At 41.8% G+C, this 16,079-nt stretch overlaps 1 protein-coding gene across 3 annotated transcripts in view; it reads right to left on the bottom strand.

Moving 5' to 3' along the window:
- Positions 1–285: 285 nt before the first annotated feature.
- The window catches only part of EGLN1 (egl-9 family hypoxia inducible factor 1), a 66,663-nt gene continuing 50,869 nt past the window's right edge, over positions 286–16,079 (bottom strand). The window contains exons 3-6 of one of the 3 annotated variants that reach the window (XM_085857473.1): positions 12,999–13,135; positions 7,919–8,009; positions 3,749–3,816; positions 286–3,248 (exon numbers count right to left, since the gene is read on the bottom strand). In XM_085857473.1, the coding sequence (XP_085713599.1) occupies positions 3,790–3,816; positions 7,919–8,009; positions 12,999–13,135 (255 nt within the window). In that variant the 3' untranslated portion in view covers positions 286–3,248; positions 3,749–3,789. Of the gene's footprint in view, positions 3,249–3,748; positions 3,817–5,538; positions 5,589–7,918; positions 8,010–12,998; positions 13,136–16,079 lie in introns of all 3 variants that reach the window. The other 2 variants (XM_085857470.1, XM_085857472.1) reach the window with 2 other exon arrangements.

The raw sequence follows: 16,079 nt of genomic DNA, 5'->3' as shown, positions 1-16,079 counted from the left end.
TTGTCATAATTCATCAACAACTTTTTGAAATATCGTGTGAAATATCATTTTTGGCCCAATCTCTCAATTGTGAAGAATCACTTTAAAAAAAATTCTCAAACACGGATTCATTCTTCATCAAAATCTAATCAATTCGTCCTTGTCAAACACGCAACCTATCCACCAAGTTCTGTCTGAATGCGTCCACAACTTAACTTTTCCAGATCCTGCTCACAGACAGAGACAGGAGTGAAAACATAACCTCCATCCACCTTCGGTGGTGGATGTAACCAAGTTTTACCAAAATGAGAAAAATCAAAAACAATTTTATTAACATCATACTGATCAAAGCTTCTGTTATGAAGGATTTCAAATGACCAGACATGAATTGAAATATATACATACATACATACTCCAAGGTACAGGCAAAGTAAAAGCAAAATAAACAGGTCTTTCAATGGATTTTAACACCGAAAAGTTGATAAAGAGCATGCTCACCGAAGTGGGAAATGAGGTGTTACTGATGTTTCGACTATTAGTCATTCGTCAGAGCAAGATGGACCATGTGCTGGATCCAGTGGCAACTTGTTTCACACATTAGTTTTAACTTTTAGGCACGAGTCAAGAGCACCCTCTGCAGGTAAAGAAATTTCTATTGCACTACAGACAACATTTAACAATGCAGATTCTTGCTCGGACATTTAGATTACAGTAGATCTGAGAATTAACTGTCTACATTAAACTTTATCTGCAGGTGGACACAGACCAATTAGCCTCTTCCCATTATTTCGGGAACGGGAAGAGCTAACTGTGCAAGTAATTGCTAGAACCAATGGCAACCATGAAAATACATAAATAAATAAAGCCAGTACACAAATCCACATTTTATTCTCCAAGAGAGCTCATGTCAAGTGCATCACACACACGCACGCACACGCACGCACACGCACACACACACACACACACCTAAAGTAGATTCAAATGCAAGTTCAGAAATACAACCATTACTCGTCCCTCACTTGCAGGAATCGCAGGAATCACGGCAGAATCGTTTAAGTGCAGTTACATTCATGATCTGAGCAAATGCTTTGTACATAAACCAGAGGCCTAATTAATCATTCAAACATGCACGGACATTTCTCAGCAAATTGTTCGAGGGAAGTCATGTAGGTGCTTGAGCTGTCACACAGCGTCACACTATAGCTACGACTTGTACAACATTTGCATTGGGTTATTGTAAAGGCAAGCGACCGAATAAGGTCATCTTAAAGAAGCCGCATGCTCGACTTGCCATCGTCAATATCAATCAAAGTTAATCTCAATGCAATGAACAAAGTACATTTTGCACAATTAAAAAAAAACAAACAAACAAACAAAAAAAAAAAAACCAAGGTGGATTGAAACTCTCCGACACCAGAAAATTTAAAATGCAAAAAATAAATAAACAAAAGAAACCACTTTGCAAGTTCTAAAAACAAACCAAAGAAAAAAAAAAAACAACCAACAAATGATCTTGACACCTACATTTTCTTCTGGGCATAAGACCATGTTAAAAGATGCATCATGTGATGTGGGTCGTATTTACAAGAGGACAAGAAATAAAACTTCAGATGCTCAGGTTGGAAGCTGGGCATTCATCTTGGAAATCAGATGAGCGAGACAATACGAGGAAAAGAAATACAAAGAAAACAAAGAGCAAAAGAAGAATTAACAATTGATGGAGCCGATTTAGGAACAGAGGAAAACTAGAAGGGCACTCGGCCGAGCGCATACCTCCGCCACGTAATGCCTGATCCACGAGAACATATCGGGCCCGATACATTTTTGAAATATCATGCCATACAGCACTATATCGTTTTTGGCCCTATCTCTCAATGGTGAAGAATCACTTTGAAAATTAAATAATTATAGTATCCGGATCCAGATTCGAATCTTCACCAAAATCGAATCGATTCTTTCTTGTCACACACACACACACAACCTGTTCATGAAGTTTCATCTGAATCCGTCCACAACTTTTTGAGATATTGTGCTATATATTACTTTAGCCCCATCTCTCAATGGTGAAGAATCACTTAAAAGATTCTAGTAGCGGGATCCGGATCCGGATCCGGATCTGGATCTTCACCAAAATCTATTCAGTTCGTCCTTGTCACACACCGAACCTGTCCACAACTTTTTGAGATATCCTGCACAGAAACAGACAAAACAAACAAACAAAGACAGAAAGGGGGTGAAAACATAACCTCCTTCCACCTTCGGTGGCGGAGGTATAAAAAAAATGACGTAACGAGCATAGGAAATTAACACAGATGGCTGGACTAGCCAGGTGGAAACATGATAGGCCTGGTTCTTGATTCGAAGATGAAAACGAAGGAACCCTGATTAGTTCGTCCATTCCAGTGAAGTGGAAACCAGGACGAGTCCGAAAAAGAAAACTAAAAGTTTGCAGAAAATTAGGGATCAAGGAAAAAAAAAAGTCTTTCTTGGTGCACAATCCGAGAAGACTTAAGCAGATGCAAATATATGTATATTTTTTTTAATCGAGTTTCAAAAAAAAAAACAAATAAAGCATAACAAACAAAAATAAAACGCTATGAACGATGAATGGGCCAGCTGAACATGTCCATGACACAGCTGGCAAAGCCATTCAGCCCCTTGATTGGACAATAATAATCCTGTCTCATCAACTGAGCCTTCCTGGTGCAGCAATAATTCGTCGTAAACGTTTGCTTTGTGAAGAATCGCTTTAAATACAATCTGTTTGAGGTCTGGATGAGACACTGAGTGAATGTTCAAGGAGTGGAGATCATGGCTCAGTGGTCTGGAGAATGCTTTGGCACACAATTTGGCGTCTGCCTAGTGAAGCTAAAGTCATTGATTCCAACCTCATGTTCCTGCTACGCTTAATACAAACCTTAATCCGTACAACAGGCAGAGGTATCATGGAACTTTGACAACAGAATCCATGCTGCTACAAATCATTTTATCATGAAGCATGGTTATGAAAATGTAAAAGTTGTTTAATTTTGAAAACTATTCAAGTATTGCTTTGATGTTGGCAAAATAGTATTATTGATGAGCAATTTGAATTACCATAATATAGCCTTGTAAATATGAATAGTCTTAAATTAACCATTTTTTTTCTCCAGGAGAAACAAATCGACGAAATGAGAAACAGCATGGAAAGCTTGCGGAGTGAACACCGTCGGTCGCTTAAGACGTCGGAGGCTGTGGCTGGTTTAGGGGCATGCTTGTCCTCTTCTCACCTGTGCACGCAGCAGGACATGAAACAAAGGGGGATTATAAACAAGTGAGCATCGTGAGATTAAACAACTTGACGTAATAAATCGTTTCTTCCTGATGTCCAAGAGGATGCAGCAGAGAGGTGGTTGTCTTGTTTGTCAATAAATTGTTGGATTGGTACTTTGCAGGCCAGACATCACAAAGCTCACCGTATCTCCGACGGAGGTTAAACAGCGTTTCACTTCTGCTGGCGGTAGTTGTTGGACAATTAAAAACCCCACAGAGTATTTCGTGAAGAGTACGAGAATTACTGCCAGCACTCTGAACGAATTACAAATTTCTGCCCTGGCCACTTCCAGTCGCATGTCAGGCCTGGCCATTCAGTTCGTGAAAGACTCGGCCCAAAAACTTTCAATTGATCCGACAAGAATGCAGGCATAATTATGGCCATTAAAGTAGACGTAGTCGTCGATAGTTTCTCACCGATACAAGGAAAAGTGTGCACAGAGTGGATTGGACGTACCTGTGAGATATCTCTCCTTCGCGAGAGCACGCTCCTGTGCATCAAAGTACCAAATGGTGATGGCGTATCTGTGGCAGTTAGACATAGAAGGAATGCTTTTAACCCTCTGAATGCCAATGATGCAATTATGAACTAAAATCTGTAACAACAGTGGTTTGCAACAGGTGTCAACGAATCAAATCACTTCCTTATATGACAATATCAGATTTTCAACCGATCTCAGATCAGCAAAGGAAAAAAAAAAAATTCAAATAAATAAAAAAACAATGAGCCGGGATGTGAGCAAAATGGACCCATTTAAGCTGGGAAATGAGTGAAGGCTAAGATTCCAACAAATATTCTTCAAAAACAAAAACGGGTTGGCCTGTTGTACCTGAACACGTGGCTCATGATGCTACAATCCCAGGTCTATATCCCATACTTTGTGCTGGTTTTCCCTGTTGTCTAGTAATGTTGAATTACTAGATGTAGAAGTACACCGACGTCTCCAAACGTCCTTTTAATGGAAAAGATAACACGTACAAGCGATTCAATGAGCCTTAGCCATTTCATTTGATGGTGCAGTGCTCCCTGGTGGCAAAACATCGGTGCGGCCTTTGTAGTCAGATTTCAAGGCGTTTTCACACGAGCAAAAGAGTTCATCCATGCTGGTAAATCCGCTGTTAATGCTTCCGAGTTAAAATACGTCGATCAATTCTCGAGCACGAATAGTCAAGGGAAAACGGGAGGAGTTTTTGCAAGCTCGCCATTATAGGGTATTCACACTTCCGCAAAAGTAGGCATCAGCTCATCCGTTTCAATTCCATTGCTCAAGTCACATGATCTTCATTTTCAAAAGGAAGCCTATGTTTTGGGAGGTATCCGTTTTGTTTTGTAGATCCCCCACTCCACAATATTTGTAAACAATGGGGAGAGGGGGGGGGGGAACTGGTTAGAAATTCCAGAACTTGCCGAGATCAGTGATGTCAATCGCTCTACAGGACTGTGCCACAACAATGGGAAGAGGCCAAAGAGCTTTGGGGCACTTTTTCCAACACCAATCGGAATTCAAAAGCGAAACAAAAACATTTTACCTATTTTACCTTGATCTTTACAATCTCATGAGATAAAGTTAGCATTTCTCAATTTTTGCTTTTCACACCTTTTCCTTCATTCTTAAACACTTTGATATTTTTCTTCCAAATAAAAAGCACCAAATTAGATATTGAGTGATTCATTCAAGTTAACCACTGCCTTCCCCCCCCCAGACCTCCCCCACCAAAAAACCTGCATGCATAAACATCGATTCTCCCTCCGTTTCTCCTTGTGCACACTTCAAAAAACAACCGTCCTGTAACATCGAACATGGAAATTGTACCAAGAACTTTAGAACTGCATCTCAAGAAAAAAAAAAATGAAAAAAAAATCGAAATACTCCCTGGTTGACTTCTGGGCTGAGCCTGTTGGACTAATGCAATACCTCCTTCCAGTTCACCGAAGCAAAGTTTTCCGGACTAGATCTGTTATTTAGTCCCTGTGTTACTGGTGATATTTTCGTCCAAATACCTTGTGGTGTAATGTCTAATTTGTTTTCCTGTGGGTATGGCCTGCGCGCCAAGGTCTCAGCTTGTGGGCATGCTAAATCTGTCACGACTCTGATGTGGCATGCCCAATTCCTCAATATTTATCCGAAGTGATCTCCGTTCACACTTCTCAGTTTTATCATATTTCCTCCTCAATTCAAAAATAAATAAATAAACAAGTAGAGATACATTCAAAGTACACCACCCCCGTGCCAAATAAATAAATACCATCCTCCAGCGCGTGACGTCGCAGGAGCGCCTTCGGCACCCAGCGATGCCTCCGTTGCGGCACATGGAAATGGAATTGAGAGGGAGTGGTGTACAATAATTGATTGATGAATTGATTCATCGTGTAATTCAAATAAATAAATAATAATCGTAAAATAATCAATTTCTTAATCATTTGGCTTATAGCATACCTAAAACCACCACAGTTTCATCCGAATCTGTAACTTTTTGAAAATTAATCGAAAAATTCATCAATTAATTATTAAATCAAAAATATCCTTTAAACCCAAATCACTTGGTCACTGTCGTGTCCAAAGATCAGCTTCCTAGCTTAAAGGATGGCTGAGATATCGCATAGACAAACAAAGAAAACCAACAAACAAACAAGCAGTCATAGACTGGTACTTACGAAATCGTCAACTTGACCACTGACCTTGTCCAATAAAAGCTGTCTTGAGAGACGGTATCGACGCAAACCAGAAGTTTCTACGATGATTCTGTATCAAACCATCAAAAATCGAATGTTTTAGATGTTTGACCTCACTGTGACCTTGACCTCTGACCGATTTTGACCAAAATCTAATCAACGCTCGCCACCACACTCCTGAACCACGTGGTGTAATTTGACATCGGTAGCTTCTTCCGTTCTCGAGTTCTCTGTACCAAACCATTAAAAATCGAATATTTGACCTTGCTGTGACCTTGACCTTTGACCGATTTTGACCAAAATCTAATCAGCACGAGCCATCGCCCTCCTGAATCACGTGGTGTAATTTGACATTGGTAGCTTCTTCCGTTCTCGAGTTATCGTGCCTACAAACAAACAAACAAACAAACAAACAGAAACGGAAGGCATCAAGATACAAACAAAATCTTTAGATTTCGTAAGTAACAAGCAGTCATCGACTGGTACTTACAAAATCGTCAACTTGACCTCTGACCTTGTCTAATAAAAGCTGCCTCAAGAGAAGGTAGCAAAGCAAACCAGAAGTTTCTCCGATGATTCTGTACCAAACCATCAAAAATCGAATGTTTTGGATGTTTGACTTCACTGTGACCTTGACCTTTGACCGATTTTGACCAAAATCTAAACAGCGCGAGCCATCACCCTCCTGAATCACGTGGTGTAATTGACATTGGTAGCTTATTCTGTTCTCGAGTTATCGTGCCTACAAACAAACAAACACACAAACACACAAACAAACACACAGAAACAGAAGTGATCAATATACTTACGAAATATTTAGATTTCGTAAGTAACAAGAAGTCATAGACTGGTGCTTATGAAATCGTCAACTTGACCTCTGACCTTGTCCAATAAAAGCTGTCTCTCGAGAAGGTAGCGACGCAAACCAGAAGTTTCTACGATGATTCTGTACCAAACCATCAAATATCGAATGTTTTGGATGTTTGACCTCACTGTGACCTTCACCTTTGACCGATTTTGACCAAAATCTAATCAGCACGAGCCATCGCCCTCCTGAATCATGTGGTGTAATTTAACATTGGTAGCTTCTTCCGTTCTCGAGTTATCGTGCCTACAAACAAACAAACAAACAAACAAACGCACAAACAAACAGAAACGGAAGTGATCAATATACTTACGAAATCTTTAGATTTCGTAAGTAACAAGAAGTCATTGAATGGTGCTAATGAAATCGTCAACTTGACCTCTGACCTTGTCTCATAAAAGCTGTCTCTCGAGAAGGTAGCGACGCAAACCAGAAGTTTCTACGATGATTCTGTACCAAACCATCAAATATCGAATGTTTTGGATGTTTGACCTCACTGTGACCTTCACCTTTGACCGATTTTGACCAAAATCTAATCAGCATGAGCCATCACCCTCCTGAATCACGTGGTGTAATTTGACATTGGTAGCTTCTTCCGTTCGAGTTATCTGTACCAAAGCATCAAAAATCGAATATTTGACCTCACTGTGACCTAGAACTTTGACCGATTTTGACCAAAATCAAATCAGCACGAGCCATCGCCCTCCTGAATCACGTGGTGTAATTTGACATTTGTTGCTTCTTCCCTTCTCGAGTTATCGTGCCGACAAACAAACAAACAAGCAGTCATAGACTGGTACTTACGAAATCGTCAACTTGACCTCTGACCTTGTCTAATAAAAGCTGTCTCTGGAGAAGGTAGCGACGCAAACCAGAAGTTTCTACGATGATTCTGTTCCAAACTATCAAAAATCGAATGTTTGACCTCACTGTGACCTTGACCTTTGACCGATTTTGACCAAAATCTAATCAGCACGAGCCATCGCCCTCCTGAATCACGTGGTGTAATTTGACATTTGTTGCTTCTTCCATTCTCGAGTTATCGTGCCTACAAACAAACAAACAAGCAGTCATAGATTGGTACTTACGAAATAGTCAACTTGACCTCTGACCTTGTCGAATAAAAGCTGTCTCCAGAGAAGGTAGCGACGCAAACCAGAAGAAGTTTCTACGATGATTCTGTACCAAACCATCAAAAAATCGGAACGTCGACCGAAGAAAAAATCTCCATTTCTCCACGCAATTATTTTATATTATTTTATCAAAGTCACAAAACCGTAATATTCGGCCATCCACCAACAATCTTTACATAATCCGACGGCTTAGCGAGTCAGGCATGCGCCGATAACCTTTCTTGGGATAAAAAATGACTTTCAAACACCATCTTTATCGAAAACACCGTCAGCGCGCACACACAAAAACTTTACGTGATCAACGCTGCCTCTGCTCAAGTGCACTGCATCACATGACGACCCGTGACGCGAGTGAAATATTTTTTATACAATCTTAAAACGTCTCCAAAACATCCGATTTTTACCAGAATTTCAACAACCGAGTTTTAAGCGTTCCCAGCGATCGCAAAAACCAAAGACAAAATTAAAATCGAAGTTAAAACGAACTCGTAATGTCGAGCGAAGCAAAAATACTCCATTTCTCCACGTGAATTTACGGAGTTATGTTTGACCTCACTGTGACCTTGACCTTTGACCGATTTTGACCAAAATGTAAACAGCGCGTGCCATCACCCTCCTGAATCAAATGTTGTAATTTGACATTGGTAGCTTCTTCTGTTCTCGAGTTGTCGTGCCGACAAACAAACAAACAAACACACAAACAAACAAACAGAAACGGAAGTGATCAATATACTTACGAAATCTTTAGATTTCGTAAGTAACAAGAAGTCATAGACTGGTGCTTATGAAATCGTCAACTTGACCTCTGACTTTGTCTAATAAAAGCTGTCTCTCGAGAAGGTAGCGACGCAAACCAGAAGTTTCTATGATGATTCTGTACCAAACCATCAAATATCGAATGTTTTGGATGTTTGACCTCACTGTTACCTTCACCTTTGACAGATTTTGACCAAAATCTAATCAGCACAAGCCATCGCCCTCCTGAATCACGTGGTGTAATTTGACATTGGCAGATTCCTCCGTTCTCGAGTTATCATTTTTTGGATGTTTGACCTCACTGTTACCTCCACCTTTGACCGATTTTGACAAAAATCTAATCAGCGCTAGCCATCACCCTCCTGAATCACGTGGTGTAATTTGACATTGGTAGCTTCTTCCGTTCTCGAGTTATCGTGCCTACAAACAAACAAACAGAAACGGAAGGCATCAATATACTTACGAAATCTTTAGATTTCGTAAGTAACAAACAAGCAGTCATAGACTGGTACTTACGAAATCGTCAACTTGACCTCTGACCTTGTCTAATAAAAGCTGTCTCTCGAGAAGGAAGCGACGCAAACCAGAAGTTTCTACGATGATTCTGTACCAAACCATCAAAATCGAATGTTTGACCTCACTGTGACCTTGACCTTTGACCGATTTTGACCAAAATCTAATCAGCATTAGCCATCACCCTCCTGAATCACGTGGTGTAATTTGACATTGGGAGCTTCTTCCGTTCTCGAGTTATCGTGCCTACAAACAAACAAACAAGCAGTCATAGACTGGTACTTACAAAATCATCAACTTGACCTCTGACCTTGTCTAATAAAAGCTGTCTCGAGAGAAGGTAGCAACGCAAACCAGAAGTTTCTACGATGATTCTGCACCAAACCATCAAAAATCGAATGTTTTGGATGTTTGACCTCACTGTGACCTTGACCTTTGACCGATTTTGACCAAAATCAAATCAATGCTAACCATCACCCTCCTGAATCACGTGGTGTAATTTGACATCGGTAGCTTCTTCCGTTCTCGAGTTGTCTGGACCAAACCATCATAAAATCGAATATTTGACCTCACTGTGACCTTGACCTTTGACCGATTTTGACCAAAATCTAATCAGCACTAGCCATCACCCTCCTGAATCACCTGGTGTAATTTGACATTGGTAGCTTCTTCCGTTCTCGAGTTATTGTGCCGACAAACAAACAAACAAACAAACAAACAAAAACGGAAGTCATCAATATACTTATGAAATCTTTAGATTTCGTAAGTACCAAACACACAAACAAACAAACACACAAACAAACAAACAAGCAGTCATAGACTGGTACTAACGAAATCGTCAACTTGACCTCTGACCTTGTCTAATAAAAGCTGTCTCGAGAGAAGGTAGCGACGCAAACCAGAAGTTTCTACGATGATTCTGTACAAAACCATCATAAATCGAATATTTGACCTCACTGTGACCTTGACCTTTGACCGATATTGACCAAAATCTAATCAGCACAAGCCATCACCCTCCTGAATCACGTGGTGTAATTTGACATTGGGAGCTTCTTCCGTTTTCGAGTTATCGTGCCTACAAACAAACAAATAAGCAGTCATAAACTGGTACTTACGAAATCGTCAACTTGACCTCTGACCTTGTCTAATAAAAGCTGTCTCGAGAGAAGGTAGCGACGCAAACCAGAAGTTTCTACGATGATTCTGCATCAAACAATCAAAAATCGTAACATCGACCGAAGCAAAAATCTCCATTTCTTCACGCAATTATACCTTAACGTAACTCAACGACGCATCTCCTCGAGCGCACTGCATCATGGGATGACCCGTGATGCTTCGAGTGAAATATTTTTTATACAATCTTAAAACGTCTCCAAAACATCCGATTTTTACCATAATTTCGACAACCGAGTTTTAAGCATCCGAAGCAATCGCAAAAACCGAAGACAAAATTAAAATCGAAGTTAAAACGAACTCGTAATGTTGAGCGAAGCAAAAATACTCCATTTCTCCACGTGAATTTATGGAATTATTTTTGACCTCACTGTGACCTTGACCTTTGACCGATTTTGCCCAAAATCTAATCAGCACGGGCCATCGCCCTCTTGAATCACGTGGTGTAATTTGACATTGGGAGCTTCTTCCGTTCTCGAGTTATCGTGCCTACAAACAAACAAACAAGCAGTCATAGACTGGTACTTACAAAATCATCAACTTGACCTCTGACCTTGTCTAATAAAAGCTGTCTCGAGAGAAGGTAGCGACGCAAACCAGAAGTTTCTACGATGATTCTGCACCAAACCATCAAAAATCGAATGTTTTGGATGTTTGACCTCACTGTGACCTTGACCTTTGACCGATTTTGACAAAAATCTAATCAGCGCTAGCCATCACCCTCCTGAATCACCTGGTGTAATTTGACATTGGTAGCTTCTTCTGTTCTCGAGTTATCGTGCCTACAAACAAACAAACAAGCAGTCATAGACTGGTACTTATGAAATCGTTAACTTGACCTCTGACCTTGTCTAATAAAAGCTGTCTCGAGAGAAGGTAGCAACGCAAAGCAGAAGTTTCTACGATGATTCTGGACCAAACCATCAAAAATCGAATGTTTTGGATGTTTGACCTCACTGTGACCTTGACCTTTGACCGATTTTGACCAAAATCAAATCAACGCTAGCCATCACCCTCCTGCATCACGTGGTGTAATTTGACATCGGTAGCTTCTTCCGTTCTCGAGTTGTCTGTACCAAACCATCATAAAATCGAATATTTGACCTCACTGTGACCTTGACCTTTGACAGATTTTGACCAAAATCTAATCAGCACTCACCATCACCCTCCTGAATCACGTGGTCTAATTTGACATTGGTTGCTTCTTCCGTTCTCGAGTTATTGTGCCGACAAACAAACAAACAAACAAAAACGGAAGTCATCAATATACTTATGAAATCTTTAGATTTCGTAAGTACCAAACACACAAACAAACAAACACACAAACAAACAAACAAGCAGTCATAAACTGGTACTAACGAAATCGTCAACTTGACCTCTGACCTTGTCTAATAAAAGCTGTCTCGAGAGAAGGTAGCAACGCAAACCAGAAGTTTCTATGATGATTCTGTAAAAAACCATCATAAATCGAATATTTGACCTCACCGTGACCTTGACCTTTGACCGATTTTGACCAAAATCTAATCAGCACTAGCAATCACCCTCCTGAATCACCTGGTGTAATTTGACATTGGTAGCTTCTTCTGTTCTCGAGTTATCGTTCCGACAAACAAAGACACAAACACACACACAAACAAACACACAAACACACAAACAGAGGAAGGAAGTGATCAATATACTGAGGAAATCTTTCGATTTCATAAGTAACAAGCAGTCATAGACTGGTACTTACGAAATCGTCAACTTGACCTCTGACCTCGTCTAATAAAAGCTGTCTCTCTAAAAGGTAGCGACGCAAACCAGAAGTTTCTACGATTATTCTGTACCAAACCATCAAAAATCGAATGTTTGACCTCACCGTGACCTTGACCTTTGACCGTTTTTGACCAAAATCGAATCAGCACTAGCAATCACCCTCCTGAATCACGTGGTGTAATTTGATATTGGTAGCTTCTTCCGTTCTCGAGTTATCGTTCCGACAAACAAAGACACAAACACACACAAACAAACACACAAACACACAAACAGAGGAAGGAAGTGATCAATATACTGAGGAAATCTTTCGATTTTGTAAGTAACAAGCAGTCATAGACTGGTACTTACGAAATCGTCAACTTGACCTCTGACCTCGTCTAATAAAAGCTGTTTCTCTAAAAGGTAGCGACGCAAACCAGAAGTTTCTACGATTATTCTGTACCAAACCATCAAAAATCGAATGTTTGACCTCACCGTGACCTTGACCTTTGACCGTTTTTGACCAAAATCTAATCAGCACTAGCAATCACCCTCCTGAATCACGTGGTGTAATTTGATATTGGAAGCTTCTTCCGTTCTCGAGTTATCGTGCCAACAAACAAACACACAAACAGATGACGGAAGTCATCAATATACTTATGAAATCTTCAGATTTCGTAAGTAACAAGAAAACAAACAAACAAATGGAGTGAAAACTAAGTGTGTGCTTCCAGCATGAATCATCGTGCAGCGCCTTGAGATGTCAATAAAGACAAAACGTGTCCAAAATGTACCCGGGTGGTATCTGGAACGCTTTGTGAAAAATAAATTGCGATAAAATAAATATTATTGCATTTACCTTGTGTCATAAGCTGGTTGCACCTCGTGTGGGTTGCGTCGATCAGACCAAAAGAACAGAAGTCGGTCAAACTTCGGCTCAACATCAGCATACTGGGATTTGCCCTCAGGGAATATCCTCAGCAGTCCACCCTTAGTCTGAGATGTAAAGATGCACAAAACTAAACCGGCCATTGTGGTGAAAGTTCGAACAAACAATCTCAGAAAGCAGTGCTCATCTTTAACATTTTTGAGTAACTGTTTCCATTGTGCGTGCAAGGTCATCCACCCCGTCGGTTAAAGTGGCTCCAATGCTCCTTACCACCTCACAGCATGCTCACCACTCTCCTGTCGACAAGTTACTCTGCACCCCCAAGAAACCAGCCATCTTGCACACAGCATCGAGGCACACCACGGGGGAAAAAGGGTGCTGCACTCGTCAACATCCACGTGGAGACGTGGAGTGGCCAAATCGGTTGCGGAGCAATGGTGGCTACCAAAATGCCAATGGGACATTTTCCTCAAGCATTGCCTGATACTGATGTGGCTCCTTCGCAGCAACAACCTCAATAAACCACAGCCTGGCTCAACAACAACAACACTACCGACATGCAAACTGGAAATCTTGTCAGTGATAAGCTATCGGCCATCTTCTGTGTGGGTTAATAAAGTACAGTCGTTTGCAAATCATCATCAGTAATCCCAAGCATCCTCACTGGAAAGCCACAGGCCCAAGGAGGCTGACTACTCCGACCGTATTCCCCCAGAGATTGAGGAAAGAAGAAATGGTAAATTGTTGTCTGTGTTGTGCAAGTTGAGAGCAAGTTGTAATTAAGTGGCGTACAGTCTTACGGTGCCACATTCAAGGTGACACCGTGGGTATCACGGGTCCCAAGTTGGCTCGAGTTTGTGTTTCTAAGTTTTAAGTGTGGTGTGGTGTGGTGTGGTGTGGTAACCGGAACGATCTGGAGTCTAGATTATTTACGCTGGAGGAGCGTGGGAGGGTTTGTTCAGATGGATGGATCGGGAAGTATTTTATTGTTGTGTTGTTGCAAAGCAATGGTGGTGGGGTTATTACCTCTGCCACCGAAGGTGGACGGAGGTTGTGTTTTCACCCCTTTGTCTGTGAGCAGGATAGCAAAATATTTATGTACCGATTCGGACGAAACTTGGTAGACGAGTTGGGTATGTGACAAGGACAAGGACACGGGGTAAAAGCCGGAATTGATTTATGTATACGCCTTTAAACCTCTTTAAACCATTATTTAAACTGAATTACATACTTGGACATTGAAGAACACAAATCGCCTTCGTAATTCTTTCAAGAACCTCCAGTTTTGCAGTACTTGGACATGTTCTATAGAGTGGTGTATGTAATAGGAGCTGTGAAGCACAGACCCTGGGAAGTGGGCGCGGCATGTGAGGGTGCCGTATCGGGGTGAATAAGGGGTCGCCAACATGGCATTGTACAATGCTGATTAACGCTGCATACATGATGCTCAATGAAGGTTCCATATCCTAAACCTCTGTTCTTCATTGCACGGCCCGCGAGCCACTGGCGGCCCTTGATGGCCTAAAGTGCGGCCCCTGACATGCGGCTGATAACACACAAATGTGAAAACTACCCATCATCATCCACCAAAAATGCTATCAAATTGACCCAATGGTTTCAAACGAGTGTTCCAACGTAAAGCATAAAAGTAACATAACTACATCAGGGGACGGCAGTTTCCAATCAATTATGCTTGCAGCCCAGATAATCAAAACAAAGAGTACGTGAGGGTGGGGCCTAATAGCAGCCATAGCGGAGTCCTGCAGGCGGTGTGGCGGCTCTCATGCCGATGGCTTTTTGGCAAAAGTGGCCCCCTCTAAATAAATAGTGAAGATCACTGTCCGAAACTGCGATTTGACGTCATCTTGTTACAGTGTATATTGAAGTATATATTCTTTATATATTTTTAGCGATCTTTAAAATCATTATCTTATTGAATTGAAGTACACTGTTGACACACTGCGTGGGGTATCATGTTCTATGAACTCTCGAGTTACTTCCGAATGTGGGAGGAGGATACGTTTCCACCCTTCTCTGTCTGGTTGTGTGCAGGATATCTAAAAAAAAGTTGTGGACGAATCTGGATGAAATTTGGTGGGTAGGTTGAGTGTGTAACAAGGACGAACTGATTATATTTTGGTGAAGATCCGGATCAGGATCCGACTACAACAATTTTTTCAAGTGATTCTTCACCATTGAGAGATCGGGCCTATATATTGTTGCGGAAATGGCCCTTAGTGTGTTACTAAATATAGGATTAGCCCAGATCCCCCATTAAATGCATGTTTAGTCAGGTTGTTCGGTAAATGGACGCTACCTGTGTGTCGGGACATGCAAGAGACTGTTCATCGTTGGTACATTGGTGGTGGACCGAGAGGCTCTTCTTCTTCCTTCCTCTCTCCGGACAATAGACTACGCCTAGCGCGCTGAGAGGGGGAGTGGCCTAGAGAAGGACGTGAAACTGAAGGGAGGAGTTTGTCGGCTTCGAAAAGGGGCACGCCCCAAAAAGAAAAGGTGGTAAAACTGAGAGCGCCGAGGTGGTGCCGATCGGCTGGACACGGGACGGTTGTGTCTGTTTTCGTGAGGAGAGCCGAAAGAAAGGCAGGGAAGGCAATAGAAAAACGAGTGTTGAGTCGCGATCTTCTGGATGAGCAGTGGGCTTCGAGGCGAGTGAGGGAAGGAAAGGCAGGGGTGGATCTGCGATGAGAGCGCCGAAGTATGGTGCGGTCGGCAGTAGGAGGAACTGAACCCGAGGGTCGTGATCTGCTGTGTAGGGGACGGCTGTGTCTGTCTGCAATCTGCTTCATGAAGGAGGCAGGAGAAACGACTAGAGGCTGCCTGCATGTCTAGTCGGCGATCGACTTTCATGAGAAGGTCCTCGACACGTTTGTCGATCCACCTGCCGGAGCCCAACACCCCGATTTGGCCTTGTCTGGTGAGCAGGCCAGGACTTGTGTGCTGGACCTTGTGAGAGACCAGCTGAGACCCACCATCGATCTGACGGTCTTGTGCCATCAACAATGCGCGGGGTCAGAACGCGCTGAGGAGGGC

The sequence above is a fragment of the Eptatretus burgeri genome, chromosome 15 (assembly GCF_056783735.1).
Source record: "Eptatretus burgeri isolate ZD-2024b chromosome 15, Ebu_testis_v1, whole genome shotgun sequence".
NCBI classification, from domain to species: Eukaryota; Metazoa; Chordata; class Myxini; order Myxiniformes; family Myxinidae; genus Eptatretus; species Eptatretus burgeri.
This window is presented reverse-complemented; position numbering and strand designations above follow the sequence as displayed.